The sequence below is a fragment of the Struthio camelus genome, chromosome 1 (assembly GCF_040807025.1).
Source record: "Struthio camelus isolate bStrCam1 chromosome 1, bStrCam1.hap1, whole genome shotgun sequence".
NCBI classification, from domain to species: Eukaryota; Metazoa; Chordata; class Aves; order Struthioniformes; family Struthionidae; genus Struthio; species Struthio camelus.
This window is the reverse complement of record NC_090942.1, coordinates 122,912,748-122,929,442: the sequence shown is the minus strand read 5'-3', so window position 1 is coordinate 122,929,442 and position 16,695 is coordinate 122,912,748. Positions and strand designations below refer to the sequence as shown.

General features: G+C 39.3%; 1 protein-coding gene across 9 annotated transcripts in view; it reads left to right on the top strand.

The window, feature by feature from the left end:
- Nucleotides 1–14,938, top strand: part of ERG (ETS transcription factor ERG) — a 148,644-nt gene extending 133,706 nt beyond the window's left edge. For all 9 annotated transcript variants that reach the window (XM_068914013.1, XM_068914046.1, XM_068914023.1 and 6 more), the window contains 5 exons: nt 1,371–1,442; nt 7,658–7,726; nt 8,120–8,176; nt 10,048–10,095; nt 12,968–14,938. In XM_068914013.1, the coding sequence (XP_068770114.1) occupies nt 1,371–1,442; nt 7,658–7,726; nt 8,120–8,176; nt 10,048–10,095; nt 12,968–13,488 (767 nt within the window). In that variant the 3' untranslated portion in view covers nt 13,489–14,938. The remainder of the gene's footprint in view (nt 1–1,370; nt 1,443–7,657; nt 7,727–8,119; nt 8,177–10,047; nt 10,096–12,967) is intronic.
- The last annotated feature ends 1,757 nt before the right edge of the window (nt 14,939–16,695 follow it).

The following is a 16,695-nucleotide window of genomic DNA, read 5'->3' as shown; positions in this document are numbered from 1 at the left end:
TGATTAAATATGTTTGGAATACTGCATTATCATGCCTGGGGGTGTTAGTTACCTACAGTGACCAGAAATAACAACTATTTATGAGAAATGAAAAAGATAATACAAAGGATAATGCAAAAGGAAAAAAAGAAACCCAAAGTAGATCATGGTACCTAGTTTCTCTCTTTCATATTTCATTTAGTTTTTCACTGTGATAAATAACAGTGAGTTTCCTAGCAAAATTAGCTAGATCAGAAGATCTCTTCCAAAGATTAGATGTTTACCATTTGACATAAGCTTCTACTTTGGGCTGTAGGCCTGCTGCAAACCCCACCAAAAGCAACAGAAACTTTTCCATTGACTTTGATGGGTTTTGGAATAACCCTTAAGTCCTTTTTAAAACTAGAGGGACTCAATGGTCTTTTCCATCTTTGGCTTTCCAGACCCTAATTTGCCAAAGAGTTTCCATGCACAGTTATCCAAGAGTTGTTCAGCAGTTCCATGTGTTATCTTTTTCTATATGTGTGCACTGACAAAGATATTTTGAAATTTATTTCACTAAAATAAGATCATCTGCATTTCTGTTATTGAGAGCGTGGATAATATACTGCTTTCCAGCATAAGAAACATTAATTGTTCTGTTGTCATAAAAACTTTGGAGTGGGGTTTTCAAAGAGCCTCAGACGGTTTAGGCACGAGCTCCTTTTGAAGTCATAAGTAATTGCATAACTAATTCCTTATGACCCTTTTCACATTCCTAGAGATGGTCTTTGGAAGTCTGTTAATGCAGCTAGAGTGATTTCAATGCCTGAGATAACAAGATACCATTTTCTATATCAGGCTCAATATTTTAAAAGTTTTTCACTCTGTCAAGAGAATGAGATTTTAGGAGGGTCTGACCCAAAGCCCAAAGTCTGTGAGAAGATTCCCACAGACACCAATAGGCTTTGGCCCATGCTCCACAGTCTCTGCTGAAAATACTACCTGTTTGGGAAGTACATATGCTAATGAAGAGAAGGCAAAGAAGTTTTATTTCAGAAGACATGAAACCACCTGCCCAGGTGGAGGTGGTGTATGTGTGGGGATGGTGGAACAAGTTTCTTAACCTTGAAAATCTGAACTTGTTTCTCTCCCCCCTTAGCCCTGATTTTGCACAAACTTTTATCCAGTAGTTTTAGTGGATTAACACAGGTACAAGGCCTATTGGAATTCATTTATATGTATATCTATCTATCTATCTATCTATCTATATATATAACTTTTCTAAGATACAAAATATTTGTTCATAAGCTTCATTCTGATACATTACAAGAGGGAAAATACAATCGTCAGTGGACTTAGGGACTGTGAAAATGAATCTTTAGGTGTTATGTCTCCTTCTTTCTCTGCAGGAGGTGCCACTTTTATTTTTCCAAATACATCAGTTTATCCAGAAGCAACACAAAGAATTACAACCAGGCCAGGTATGAATGATGACCATGTTTCATATGCTGTCATCTTATTCATTCCATCTCTTGAAGCATCTCTTTTTTTTTTTTCTTTTTCAGCTATCTCTTAATAAACAGTAGGCTATTGGCATTTTGAATCCACGCACACATTTTTTATATGTATATAATATATATAATTTTGTAGCGGGAGGTGATGAAATAGAACAGTTTAATAAGTCCATATTTGTTCTGCATATCTCTGTCGCTGAAGCAATGCTATCATCTAGTGTTAAAAGCACCAGACAGAGAATCAGAAGACCTGAGCGCTGTTCGCTGGTCTCCTCTATAATCCCAATGCAGTCACTTTTTAATGTGCTTCAGTTCCCTGTCTGTAAAATGAGGCCAGAATACAGCCCACTTTTATAATGCTATTTGAAGTCCATTGAGAAAAAATACTGTCCAAAATCAGGATACTTCTTTCTCCTGCTATTTACTTTTTATCTGAGGCAAACAAAACTCACAACATCTAATCATAAAACATAGGAGACTAAATAAGTAAAAAAAAGCAGTAATAAAATTCTTATTGCTCAAAAGCATGAAGCCCATGAAGGTATTGGTGCGCTGGTTCATGAAATACTAAAAGAAGGTGAGAACAGTGCTACAAAGCTACAAATTTTCTTTATATCACCCTTTACCGCTGAGGATGTTGGAAAAATGCTTAATCTGGACATTTGCTTTTCCAGTAATAAGCACAAGATACTGTGAGATGTCAAGAGGAGTTGGAGCAAACTACTAAATTTAAAGGGAATCCATTACTGAGGCAAAGAGGCACATATCCATGTGTTCTGAAGGGACGTACACTTGAATTGACTGAGCTCTTGTGAAAAGATCCTTTCTCTTACTAAAAAAAGAGCTTTATGGGATAATAAATATTTATGTTTTATTAATGCTCATGGGTATAATTCAGGAGAGTAGATACAAGTAACTATTTTATGTATATATGCATGTATATATATATATACAAACACACGTCTGTGGGTTTGTTAATTGATAATTAAAGAGATAGTTAGAGAAACACTTACCAGATCATGACATGATCCAACCTATCCTATTTAGTTTCTAGGAAAACAGTTATAACATTTGCTCTTCTACTAAAATCGTTTGTCTATAACAATACAGTAATGCATAAACAGGAAACAATTGATGCGGTTTATACATTTGGCTTTCACAAGGCATTTGCTAAGGTGCCCCACAACAATTTAGCATGTCAAAAGAAACAAAATATATTAACAGATCGTGAACTGATTGACTGACCTGATACCAAGACTGAAAAATGAAGAGCTTTAGTCATGGGTGCTTTATCATTCCGTACCATGATCCATAATTATGAATGACTGCAAAAAAGGACACAGTTACATTTGGTGTAAAACTCAGAGATGACATAAGATTTTGACTCTACTCAGAACTAAGGATTCCTGTAAAGGCTCCCAGAGGGCTTATCTGAGATAAATGAATTGGCAATATGATAACAGCTGAAAATACAAGCTGATAAATGTAAAGTAAGGCACAACTTATTTGCATATCTTACTGATCTCAAATTAACCCTCTTAATTCATGAAAAAATGAACTAAACATAGGCATCTCTATGGCATAATGAAAGCCAACTGCTCAGTAGCTGTCTGGAGTGAAAAAAGTAAACAAACGAAGATATGTGAGGAACAGGGCGGCGGGTGATATGGGAAATCTGATTATACCACTAAATAAATCAGCAGTGCAGCCTTGTGTGGAAGGCCGTGTGAATCATCCCTTTTCAGGAAGGCTATGTGCAGAATTAGAAGGAGCTTGGAGCTAGCTGTGGGAATATGAAAAATCTTTCAAGCATGCTGAGAGATACAAAAGTTTGAAATTGTTCATCTCAGAGAAGGTCTGGGGATGAAGAAATATGATACAATTATCAAAATAAAGAGTGACACAGAGTACTTGTTCTGTTTCTCAGTATTAGACAAAAGGATACTCAAAAAAATTAAAAGACATTTTCATGAAACACATAAGGAGAGCGGCATTCATGGTCACAGGTTATTGTGGAACCCAGGAGCTTCGAATGACTCAAAGAAATCAGGTCAGGAATATGGATAAGAAGACTAAGCACAGTTATAGTAATAATTACCAGCTATCCAACATATCCAACATCCAAAGCTTTCACTAGTTTCTAAATAAAATAAACGTATACGATAAGACCAGAGGGACCTGAATCTCCTATAGAAAATAATCATCTCAGCTGAGAGGATTAAGGGCAAAAGCTAGAATGCATCTGTTATGAAAGAATACTATTCCAGGAGCATGTTTCCAGTAGAGTTGAACAAAAATTGTATTTTTTATCCCACGAGAAATTCCGTTATCTCAGTATTTGTGTCATCTTGACTTGTGAGGGAAAAATAAAATACTGATTTTCTCTGAAGTAAATGGTTCTAAAAAATCCCATATCAGACACGGTGAACTGTTTCATTTCACCATTTCCTACTAAAATCAAAAATCTCAACATTTACAAAACAAAATTCTTCATGTCTACATTAAAAGTATCTTCCTATATTGCCACGATACCTTGTGGGAGTTGGTAGTTTGGCTATAGGGTATCTTTATTCTGCTATGTAGGTTGGTGTATCCTAATTATCCTAATTAAACATTTTCTGTGATAAACCATCTTCTGACTTCCAACGCATTATTTTATTTTATCTTTTACAGTAAAAAGCTGGCAAACATCTGTAAGGTCAGCATTTTCATTCAGAAAAGAAAAGATTTTTGCAAAAATTAGGTTTCTTTTGACAAGAAACTATTTTGCTGGATTATTCCTTGGCCTTCCTTTCAGTCAAACATTGAATTTCAACTGGAGTGCAAAGAACCTTTTCCATAACAAAGCTCCATCCATCTAAGAGCAATAGCAGACCCTGGAAACAATCACTTGATGACATGAAAAAGGTCAAAAATGTGTGTGTGTGTGTTTGTGTGTGTGTCTGCGTCTGTGTGTGTATATATGTGTGTGTGTGTAGGGGGATAAAAAATGTTAAAGGGCTGTTAGCTAAATCCTAGGATGCAATTCCGGAGAAAGTAATTAAGCGCTGCCATTGTTAAGGCATTACAATAGAAAATAGGAAATGAGTGAGGTTCCTAAAGAGCTGGAATGACAAAGGGGTGTTTCTTCAGTCACCTTTAAAACAGAACATGAGGTTTTTGCAAGCTGAAAGTAATACAATGAAGTTATCAGGAGCTCAGGAAGGCCTAATATGGGTTTGTCTACATGTCTCATCAAACAAACAGGAGCATTCCCATCAAAGATCAGTCCAAGATAAGGACATATTGTACTAATATCTCATGAGTAAGAACAGATCTGCTAATCTACGAGAGCAGCGTTTTTATCCAGACACAATCCTGAGCTAAGAATGAAGCTGGAATTTTGCGCTATTTCAAGCAAGGCAAATAACTGGATTTTTCTTTTAATGGAGAGGATGTAGTCAGAAAACCATCTTATGATACGTTGAGTTAAAAGGCAAAATAGTGTTCTCACAGTACTAAATTTGTACTAAATGAATTTTGGGACTGCAAGTACCGTCAAGATCAAGCCTACAGCACTATCCAGCCCTCTCAGTATGCAGTTCTGTAGTAATTTACATATCCACAATGAGAAAAAAAAAGAGAAGAGAGAAGGGAGAAGGGAGAAGGGAGAAGGGAGAAGGGAGAAGAGACAAGAGACAAGAGACAAGAGACACGAGACACGAGACACGAGACACGAGACACGAGACAAGAGAGAAGAGATTCTTTTTCCCTATTTGTCCTTCTTTGTTTATAGTCTTTCTTGGCAGAAAATGGAAGAACTGGATACAACAAAATATATTCCTAATATCACCATTGCCTCCCATTTGCTTTGCCCAGTATGAGGGCAGATATATGGCCAGGCAAGGCAAGGATGGACAGGATGAGTGCTGGCCTTCCAGAAAGCTTCAGGGGACTGCAGTGCCTAGGCTAGTTTAGAAGGGCATGAGCCCATTTGAAACTCAGGGCTGAGAGAAAAGCACTGTCCTGCAATCCAGCCTGCAACTGAACCCCATCCCCTGTACAGACAGAGCTTGGACACCTCTGGAAATGTAGCCAAAGTCCTTCTGAATTTTCTTCCTAGATGACACAGCCTTCAGGCCAGAGGCCAGTGAGTCTCTAACTACATGAATCAATAGCATGTGTTGATCTCAGCCTGGTCAGGACGTCTGCATGTTGCGACGATTCACCTAATAAATCACTGCACGCAAATATTCTGCTCAGAGATGAGCATTTGTGCAGTTCACGTTATTTTCTCCAAGTTTCTGAAAGAGAAGGCTCTGGAAAAAAATCAGGGATAAAAAGGATACCAGTTATTTAAATGTGATACTAAGATAAAATGCATATCTCAGCAAAAGCAAAGTTTTTGAAGTGTAAGATTCCAGCACACAACAGTGGTGGTAGTGCCAGTCTACTCTTCAAGCCAAACAGACTAAATAAATTAAAGGCAATTTAGTTGTGAATTTCACATTACAATTTATTTCCATTCCACACTCCTACTCATAATGCCTGAAAATGGGCAGAGATACATGTCATGCATAGAGCCAGTCTGTAACTGGTTCTGCACTTCCTACTTTATTTAATTTCCAAACACCATTTATGAAATAAAGCACAGGCCCTGTTAAGAAAGTGTCATTGACTAGCATCTGCACTGATTTAGTTCTACTAGGTGCATACTGCTACCTTCCTGAGATCTCAGGGCAGGCTTGATAAGTCTATGATCTTGGCAGCAATAGTAGCTAATATGTTAAAGGCAGTCACAGAAAAGCACAAACAACTGCAAAAGTTTTCAAAGGGTAAAACAAACTTTTGAATTTTCTTCATGATCTTTATGAAAAAAACCTTTATCCTTTATTTTCTACATTTTTACGTGATAAAACATTTAGCTGAAATAGAGGTAATGAGTAAATGAAAAGGCAAATTACATATTAGATACATACAATTAAAGAACTTGTCCCAAGAAGCATAAAGGCACATTTAAATAGATGGAGCAGGAAAAAACTGTCCACTTTTGGGGAGAAAGGTGAGAAGATAGGAATGAAAAAGACTAAGGGAAAAGCAGGCTTAGAGAGTACAAAGATATCTTAGCATAGTTAAACACTGAAGCATGTTCACAGTTGTGGCGTGTTTTATTTATAGAGATCTGTAAGGATACTGTGGTAGGGGGAGGAAGGTGAAGAAAAAGGAATCATTAACAATTTGAAATGACTGGTAGAAGACAAACAAGGGGGATTAGTCAAGTACAGCCACTAATTATCTAAAAAAAGTTAGATTCTGAAGGATGAGAATTAGACCAGAGGGTACAGCTGAGGAAGACAGCACATGCAGGTATGAAGAATAATGTCAAGGGGAGACTATAACAAAGGTGCATGAAGGCAGTGAGAGCTGGTGCAAGCACAAAGCGTTTACAATACTGGTTTACTGAAATATCCAACAGACAAAAAAAGACTATGTTGTCTCACTTAACTCTGCCTATGAGCTGGTGGCACAAAAGGGAGCTCTTAAACATACCCTATAGGCCTTGGTTAATCTCAAGGGATGCACCAGCAGACTGGGAAAGAATGGCACAAAAAAGGAGCTAAAGTCTTCTTAAAATGACTACGTAGTGAGATTGGGAGGAAATATGTTATGTTATGTTATGCTGTTGGTTTATGCTTGATCTGTGCTCTTACCTCTGGGGAGACTTTCCTTGTGAGGCAGTAGCATGAACTGTCCACAGTGTGCAGCGAATCTTAGTCCTTGGTATCCTTGGCTAAGGAAGGGAGCCAAAGAGAGGACTCAGCGTTTGGAAATGATGGACAGCTCTGGTGTATTCCTGTTAGCTACTTCAGTCTACTTTAGAGACTGCAACATCCAACAAGAGTAAGCACCTCCAAAGAACAAGGCAGGACACCTAAATGAGGTGCACAGATTTGGATAGGATCCTTTCTTTAGTTTAATAGTGAGGTGACAGTAAATGACACCTGAGGTGTGAGGACATGGTCGAGAGAGTGGAAGAGGATATACAGAGTAAGCTGGAGGGGAATAGGTCAGTAAGAGCAATGTAAGGCACTATTATTTTTAGAGACTATAAAGTGGATAACAGCTTTGACAAGGAGCATGCTTCCAATTTCAGTGACACTTTATGCCATATATACATGAAGCCATGTATTTTTTCTTCACAGATTTGCCTTATGAGCAAGCCAGGAGATCAGCATGGACAAGTCACAGCCACCCCACTCCTCAGTCAAAAGGTAGAGAGTCTGCTTAGGTCTAGCTGGTGGGCCCAGTATGCACTGCATATCCAGTACAACCCAGGTGGACTGAACTGAATTAAGAGCAGCTACCTGGACTGTCACTTTTGGAGGATTTTTACCTGTGCCGTGCCTGGAAAGCCTGTTAGCTGTGTATATGCAGTGCTGGGTAGAGTTGCTGGGGGCCAGCCACATCCTTCTGGGTGAACCCAGACCCATTCTCATCAGAGACAACTTCATCACATCCATCACCATATAGTCTTATAAAGCAAAGTCTTATTGTGACCATCACTGGGTGATGAGCACCAGGAGTGCCGGATCTGTAGTCTATCATAGTTTTGGTAACCAACTTCCAAACTGGAAAAATAACTGCATGTATGTTCCCATTTTCAGCTACTCAGCCATCATCCTCAACAGTGCCCAAAACAGAAGACCAGCGTCCTCAGTTAGGTGGGTGTCATTTTTTTAAAGTTATGCTTTTGTTGAACATGATCAGAAGGACAACTGTCATCTACAAACTGGAAGGCAATTGCAAGATCTGATTCAGATCACATGTGAAATCTCCAGCTGGTGACCAGGAAATCCCCAGACGCTTGTATGAGTTGACTAATAACTGGATCTCAGATGGAGCTCCTGTGGCCATTGAAATTACCTTTACCCATGTTTAATGGCAATGACAACCTCAGAGAGTGTAAATGCTACTAAACAAGGTATGTATAGTTTAGGTCTGCAAAGGTGAAAGATAAGTATGTCAAAGGATCATATACTCCACAGTAGCTGAAATACTAGTAGCTGAACATACACTTTTGCATGAGCAGAGATGAAAATGGATTACATCCCACAGAAACCTGTTTGAACTTTACATCTTGGACTCCTGAAATATAAGAGGAAAATTAGAAGGATTCACAGTGTGTTGGGAAACCAGCAGGAAAAAGTAGAGGTTTGTTGGATTAAAGGCTAGTGCTTTTGAAAGACGGGTGTATTTTCTGGTTTCACAGCAGTTAATCCATGGGGTAGGACCTAACCCCTGATTAGGAAACTATCTTGTGTCTTGGAAAAGTAGCTAGAAAGCGCTCCAGAGATTCTGAGACAGTAATGACTTTTGCTAACAGCAAAAAAAGTAGATGTAGGAAAGGAAGGAGATTTGGAGGATATTTTTAGCTCAAAAGATTCTGAGCCTGTTCTTCCTCACATGGATGTCAAATCATTATTCAGGTTTTTGTTGTAGCTAAATAAGTGAGTGCTCATGACTGCATCTCATTAACTTGAACGACGTACATGTATGCTATTCGGGAAGTATTACATTGCTGATTGCCCAAATAGCATTTCTTCGTTTTATCTAATCTGGCCTCCCAGCCATGAGAGGCTTTTGAAAAATATATTGGTGATTTATGTATGTCCTTAGGATCATTTAGTAGCTGTGTGTGAGCTACACAGATTATTTAAATGTATAAGGAATGTAACCTGATTATCTCCTTGGCTATAAAACCGGCAGCCATTTGAGAGCAGCCGGAGAGGAGGTAGCCCAGCAACAGAGTTGTTCAGTGAGGGGCTCTGGGCTGTTTTGACTTTTATACTAAGGTCACAGTCTTTCCTTTTTCCTGTTGTATTTCAATTCAGGCTAAAAAGTTGTTCATTTCCAGAGAGAATTCCATGAGGAAAACATTGAGATGCTCTGGGATTTGTGTGACTGACATAGGCTCTTTTGAATACCTTAATTGCAAGGTTAATACAGGGAATCCCTTACTGGACTCCAAATACAAAGGAAAAACAACCCAACCCCAATGCCCCTTACAAGGTTTCCCCTCCGCTCCAGCTCCTGCCATTTGCTCATCCAGCAGTCCTCCCCTATCCTACCCTCTGCTGCTACTCCAAAGAGTCCTTTGGTAAATGAGGGGCTTACCTGCCAGGAAATGAGATAAGGAAGGGTAGAAGGTGAGTAAAACTTCCTTTTTTCTGTTAAAAGCTTCAGGGAATTTCCAGTCTCAACCCCTTTCCTTGGACTGGATTAGCAGTGCTGTGCCAGATGCTCTTCCTTATCCCCACGTGGGTCTTCCTCTTTCAGCTTGCTCCAAAGGCTAGGCTAGGCAGAGAGCTTGAGGAGCAGATGTCACGGCTTGCAGGGCCCTCAGCCAGGCTCATCTTGCATCAACATGTGTGCACCCATCAGCTGTGCAAAGAGCATCATGGTGCCTTTCTCAAATAATACTAAAATATTAGTCTAAAAATGATAAATATATCTAGATATGTTTAAAATATGTGACGATTTTAAAATATTTGATGATATTATTACATCATTTTTTTTTTTTTTTATTTTGTAGATCCTTATCAGATTCTTGGGCCAACCAGCAGCCGTCTTGCAAATCCAGGTGAGAAGGGTTTTTGCTGGTTTAGGAGTGTTTTCCTTCTCTAACAGTATTCCTGCTCCAGGTTTAATGCCATGCTTTGCAGATGATGTGACCATTCTCACCTCACTTCAGTGTGAGCCCACTTCAGTGGGAGGTGATGATAGTCAGTGTGTTGCAGGGTTCAATTTCTAAATTACGCAAGGGTAGGACCGAGTTCACAGATTAAGATACATATACTCAGGTATCTATATGCAGGTGTTCACGTATGAGCTAGGTGTCTTAGCTCCCATGATATTCATTGGAGATGCAGTCAATATAGCTCTCAATAGAGAGTGACACATCTCATCCTAGAGTAGATAGTTACATGCGGTCAATCAAATAGCCTGTTAGATTCCGGTAATCATATTGATAGGGTTAATTTCAGTTGCCTAGACACAATAATCTGCTGTTTTATTAAGTGGTAGAACACACCCCATTTGGCCTTCAGGTACCCCTACAGAAGGCCATGGGTCTCTTAACTGATCCTCTATCATATGTGTCCTAGACTCTGTTAACCCACAATACAACGCCATACTGACCTTAACAAATGCAATCATTTTTGGATGAATAACCAAAACCAGCAAAAGTTGATAGGGAAAAACAGAAAAGCAGAATCTATTTCCAAAGAATTAGTTGGGTTAGACATCTCAAAAATGTTCTCCCACTTTAAGAAGGTGAAAGCTCCAGGTGAAACCAGAAAGTGCTGATAAACTAGCATCCTCATTACAGTTACTATACTGGGCACATTCTGGACAGTGGCCTGTAACATATTCTAGCTGAAGACAAGAAACCTTCCTGGTGACTTAGTAACAGTGATTGTGGACTGCACAGATATCATTGTGTTGCTCTGAGTCCGCAGTACACACTGTGGCTGTACACCACTGTAATCAAAACCATAATCTGCCACAATAGATTGACATTGTATATGCCACTTCCTATTTTCTTCTCTTTAACAGCTAAAGGGTACAGTGGTCCTTGTTCCATGCTATAGGTCCCTCCAGCCCCCAGTAATAATGTTTCACAACAACAACGTTATGGCCTTTCCAGGTATGGAATTGCCAAAACACCGCTGCATTTCATTTTGCTTTATCCCAAGTGACATCAAGCACAGTCCTAGATTAGCTTAATTTTCAAACAGTTTTGCACTGCACAGCAAAGCAGTTAAATAAGTATTAAGAGTGGGAATGACTAAAGGAGGTGGGTTTCCAGGTGACACTAATGGTAATTGGAAGCAGGGGCCTAACTCATTTTAATTGGTTCACGAGTCCCAGGTTTTTACAGTTTTGTCAAGTGTCCGTTTGGTAGCCTTGTGCCTTCATTACTGTCAGAAATACTAAAGTGATCTGGATGGGGATACGTTTTTAACATTTGGGTATGGAATTCCTACACGCCATCATTCCTGTACTTTAACATGCTTTGTGTGTTTATAAATTGATGAAATTACTCTCTCATTAAAAGGAAATTGACAGCAACCATTTATTTTCATAGGACTATATATTACATTTGGAAGGCAAGTGTTTATGTTAGCACATATGTTGGATTGCTTATTCAAAAATTTGTGTTTTGTCCAGTGCGGAACTGTTTATTGATTTTTTCCAAAGGCTAATCCTCTTGTTATGTTTCATCTATTAAAACTTGCATGCCTTGCTCATACCATGGATTCTTTTGTTTGTTTGTTTATTTAATGCATGTTAATGGAACAGAAGAAATTCATTAAGAACAGTTTGAATAAATATAATTTAAACGAGTAGAGGTTTCAGTTGCACTGAAGTATAAACTGCTAATGGATTTCAGATGCTACTCTAGCTTGATATTATAATTCACCCTTATAAGCTTTCTAAAGAAACGCTTGTTTATTATACCCACATATGTGTTAAAAAAAAAATCCAATTCCTGGTCAGAGATGTACTTAGAAATTAGCACATACAAGCTGGTTGGCAAATTCTGCTGACATTGTGCTTGTGAAACAGATTGCCTTGCAAGATGCTTCAGCTGTATTTCGCATCATTTCAGTGCTGCTTTATTAAGAAATGCTAAGCTTTTCACATGAATATCAGTGGCAAGGCCCTTCTGGAACTACTGTCAACTGCCTAAAATGGTCTAATTTTATTCCTATAATGCTGGGCAGAACACTTCTGCAAGGCTGACAGCAGCCTAATTGTTTTCTTTTTAAGACGAAATTGGCAGAGGGGGGAGAAAAAAAATCCAGCGACGGCATTTTAAGTCTGAACTTCAGTAATGATTTAAACTTTTGTTTGACACAGAACAATGACAAGAGTGTATTTTATGGACCTTTTCACTGTTCTTGCAAATGTTTTGTCCTATAGTTGTATGCAGTGCAACAGCAAGCTAATAAGTTTCCGTTCTACATTTCCCCAAATTCTGCAAAAGGGTGATATGGTTTGGCACAGGTCCAGCTTTCTCTAAACTTCTCCATTTTGTGTAGGCTTATTCCATAGCAGAGAACATTTAGTTGCAACATAATGCTGTGAGAACAAGCAAAATGTTACGCAAGTGAAAGCTGTTTGTCCTGAACTTTAGAGATTAGTTTCCTAAATGAGCACTGTATTATTTCCCCATCAATTGTCTACACTGAATGACATTAGGTAACTATTAAATCTCCGTGTGATGGCATTCTGCCACTCAATTTGGGGAAAACATGACACATTACCATTATCTCTGCTCTCCAGGATTTCATGAGATGGGGCTGGGAGAGAAGGGACTAGTTAGAGTAAGAAGCAGGAACCGATATTGCAACACTTCCTAATAGGGTCCTATGTGAGAGCCTGGAAGAACTGATGTCTTAACATTATTAGTCACTAGTCCTGACATTTCTATTTCATTTCCCCTGCAGGGAGCGGGCAGATACAGCTATGGCAGTTCCTGCTGGAGCTCCTGTCGGACAGCTCCAACTCCAACTGCATCACCTGGGAGGGCACCAACGGAGAGTTCAAGATGACTGACCCCGATGAAGTGGCTCGGCGCTGGGGGGAGCGGAAAAGCAAGCCTAACATGAACTATGACAAACTCAGCCGTGCGCTGCGCTACTACTATGACAAAAATATTATGACTAAAGTTCACGGTAAGCGCTACGCCTACAAATTTGACTTCCATGGAATCGCTCAGGCCCTCCAGCCTCACCCTCCAGAGTCGTCCATGTACAAATACCCATCAGACCTCCCCTACATGAGCTCCTATCACGCACACCCTCAGAAGATGAACTTTGTAGCACCCCATCCCCCTGCCTTGCCCGTAACCTCATCCAGCTTTTTCGCTGCCCCTAATCCGTACTGGAATTCACCAACTGGAGGTATTTACCCCAATACCAGGCTGCCAGCTGCTCATATGCCTTCTCATCTTGGCACCTACTACTAAGTGGGGAAAAAAAGAATCCCAGAAAAAGCAAACAAAGACACTTCTCAGTGGGATACAGTCCCCAAGGAATTGCAATGAACTCTATTGGAGTACACGACTTAAAAGTGCCTATAGAGACAAGTAAAGGTTTGGCTGGGAAAAAACATGTTAAAAAAAAGATGTCAAAAAGACTCTTTGTAGTATGGATTTAAAGGAGATATTCCAGAAGTATAAAGATACTAAAATGTAATGTATATGGGTGTCGACTCTGTGGACCAAACAACCGTAGACTATTGTAGGTAAAAGCATGAAATGGTAAGGAAAACCTACAAAAGCTAGTGGTCTTAAAAAGTTGATAAGCTTATGTGTAAAGTTTGATAACTTGCTAATGCAAAACTGGGACTATACTACAGCAATATAAGGATAAGTGTATAGTGACCTAACATACAATATATGAATCATTACAAAAGAGGGGGGAAAAAAAGGAAAAAAGGAAAAAAAAACCTACCTGTATTTAAAAAATAGAAACATATCAACAAAAGAGACTGGTTTAGCATGGAAGCTGATTTGGAATATAACGGCATTGTTTTGGTTAAAATCAAATGTGTTCCATTCATTGGAGAGTTATCAGCTACTCAAACTGTGAAGACAACCCAAACTCTAAGATTCCTTGACAGTATTATCAGAACCCTGAGCCAAACATTGGAAATGAGAATGTGCTGAAGGGCAAGTGTATGATGGTAAATCAAAGGCCTGCACCTGACAGACGAAGCAGAAAGGAAAAAGAGGAGGACGAAGGTGGTGAGAATGGGAGAAAAGGAACTTCTTTTCCAGTAGAGACTGAAGAGACTGAAAACTTAGCAGTGTTGGGACTATGAAGAAATACTTGTTTGGACTTGTGAAACATTTTGCTCAGTATCATACCATTCCCAGTATTACAGGAGGAATAGACTTAATTTTATAGTAATAAAAAAAAAAGTGGAAAAAGGGAAAAACAGAAAAATTCAGAAATCAGAGTATGCATCTCTTGAAAAAAAGTGAAACTGGAATTGTGTTTGATATTTAAAAAAGTTACCAGTTAGAACCTCATCATTATTAAGGGAGTTTGTTTTCTATTGGTTAAGGTAAGAGACAACCCTTGACTGCCAAAATCAGAAATCATCTAAGTATTTTTGTTAGGCGGGCGCCAGTTTTTCTTTATTGAGTCGCGAACGCTGTGCGTTTGTCAGAATGAAGTATACAAGTCAATGTTATTTTTTTCCTTTTTATATAATTATTATATAACTTATGCATTTATACACTACGAGTTGATCTCGGCCAACCAAAGACACAAAAAAGGGACAATCAAAAATATTGTGGCCTTGAACTTTAACTCTGTATGCTTAATGTTTACATTATGAACGTATTAGTACTTAGAATGCAGAATGTATGTAATAAAATAAGCTTGGCCTAGCATGGCAATTCAGATTGACACCGTAGTTTGCATTTGCATTTTTAGTGTCTAACATGCCTATCAGACCTTCTTCTTACAAAGTTAAAACATGTTAAGCATTTTGTTTTAAAGTTTGTTGTGTTTTGTGTGATCTGGCAATCATGAAAATGTAGGACCAAATAGCACTGCTTAGCATGAGTTTAATGAGGACAGGTGCTATTTATCTTCTTTTCCACACAGTTCTACTAAAATATTTGCAGCCCTTCCTAACAGTGCCTTACCGTTCCTGTCCTGAGCTTCTTTGGCCCAGAAATTGCAACCATGCCCAGTTCTTTGATGACCTCATGGCCAAGAGTGAAAATGAAGTCTAAAGGAAGCCTCAAAGGAAGAAACATGTTACCCAGAAATTATTTTTTCATTGCCTTCAAATTATGCAACACTGTTTCAGCCTGAGACATTTTTATACTGAAGCATATGTTCAATTACCATGCCCCCTTGCTTTTAATACATACTGTATCATTATTAGTAAATAAAATGAATAATGAGTAACTTCCATTATTCCTCACTTTAGAATGGAGTGTATGGTAGCTTGTTAATTTGTCATTACAATCCATCTTGCATGTTTACAAAGGGCAGGATGTTTTCTTTCTGTTCTAGATATAGAGGCTTCCCACAGTGTACCCTGGGCCCCCAAACTACATCTGCTGCCTCATGGCACGACTCCATTTTTTTTCAACGCCAGCTGAAGAACTGATCTGGAGAATGAGCGCTGACATTTATGAGTGGCTCTCCACAGCAGGCAGTGTTTACTGCAGAGACTCCAGACAGCTCGGACCTCCAACTATATCCCTCTCTTTTGCTGTTCTTTTGTCTCTTTTCAGACAAAATGGGTGTGGTTTCAGGTTTTATAGCAAATGCTGTGCATGTCTGTTTTGTAGAGCATTAATCGGTGCTGTACGATGGGGACCTACTTGCCAGGCTCCCACGTTATGGGTGTCTTGGTGACCGTTTATAAGCACAGGATTGTATTACTGATGTTTGAGACCTGAGCAATGGCATCATCAGCCTTGTGATGGCTTAGGAAAGAAGCACTGTAAGTCTGTATATCTTAAAAAAACAAAAGCTCATGGAAGGGTTACAAAAACTGAGCTCTTGGAAAAGGTTAGTCACTCACTGTTTTAGAAAGTTATGCCAGGCACACCTACATGCTGACTATAAGAATAATAGTTTGCTTGTCATTGGAAATACATCTACAGATGCTTGCTATCTACATCATGTGCGTAGTCCACCTCACAAAACTGTAAGTATATTATTGAACCACCTTTTAATTAAACACTTGAAAATCCAGATAAAACAACTATCTTTGTTTAGATTGGCAAGGACATGTCTGGAAGCCTCCAGAGTATCCCCCGTGGAATCAGGGTCACAGGGTTTCCAGGCAGTATTGCCCAGCTGCAGACATGTGCAATAGGAGTGATGTCCTGGAATGAGAAGAGAGGATCTGAGTCCTCACTGGGACAGAGTCACAGCAGATAGGGGTGATGGAGACCCCTCACAATGAAGAGCAAGATCCTACACTGACAAATTAGTCCAGGATGTCCATACTAGGGCTACGCCTCTCCCCAGGGCAGGCTCACAGCTTCCCAAGAGCCTTGGAAAAATTGAGTTTTGCAACCCTGAGGATGAAGAGGAGACCAAAGGGCAGAAAGCTATGCTTACTGCCCTACTGCTGCTGGAGAATTGGGTTGGGATTGATGGCCCTACTGCTGGTGGGGCTTCTCTACGCCAGGGGTGGC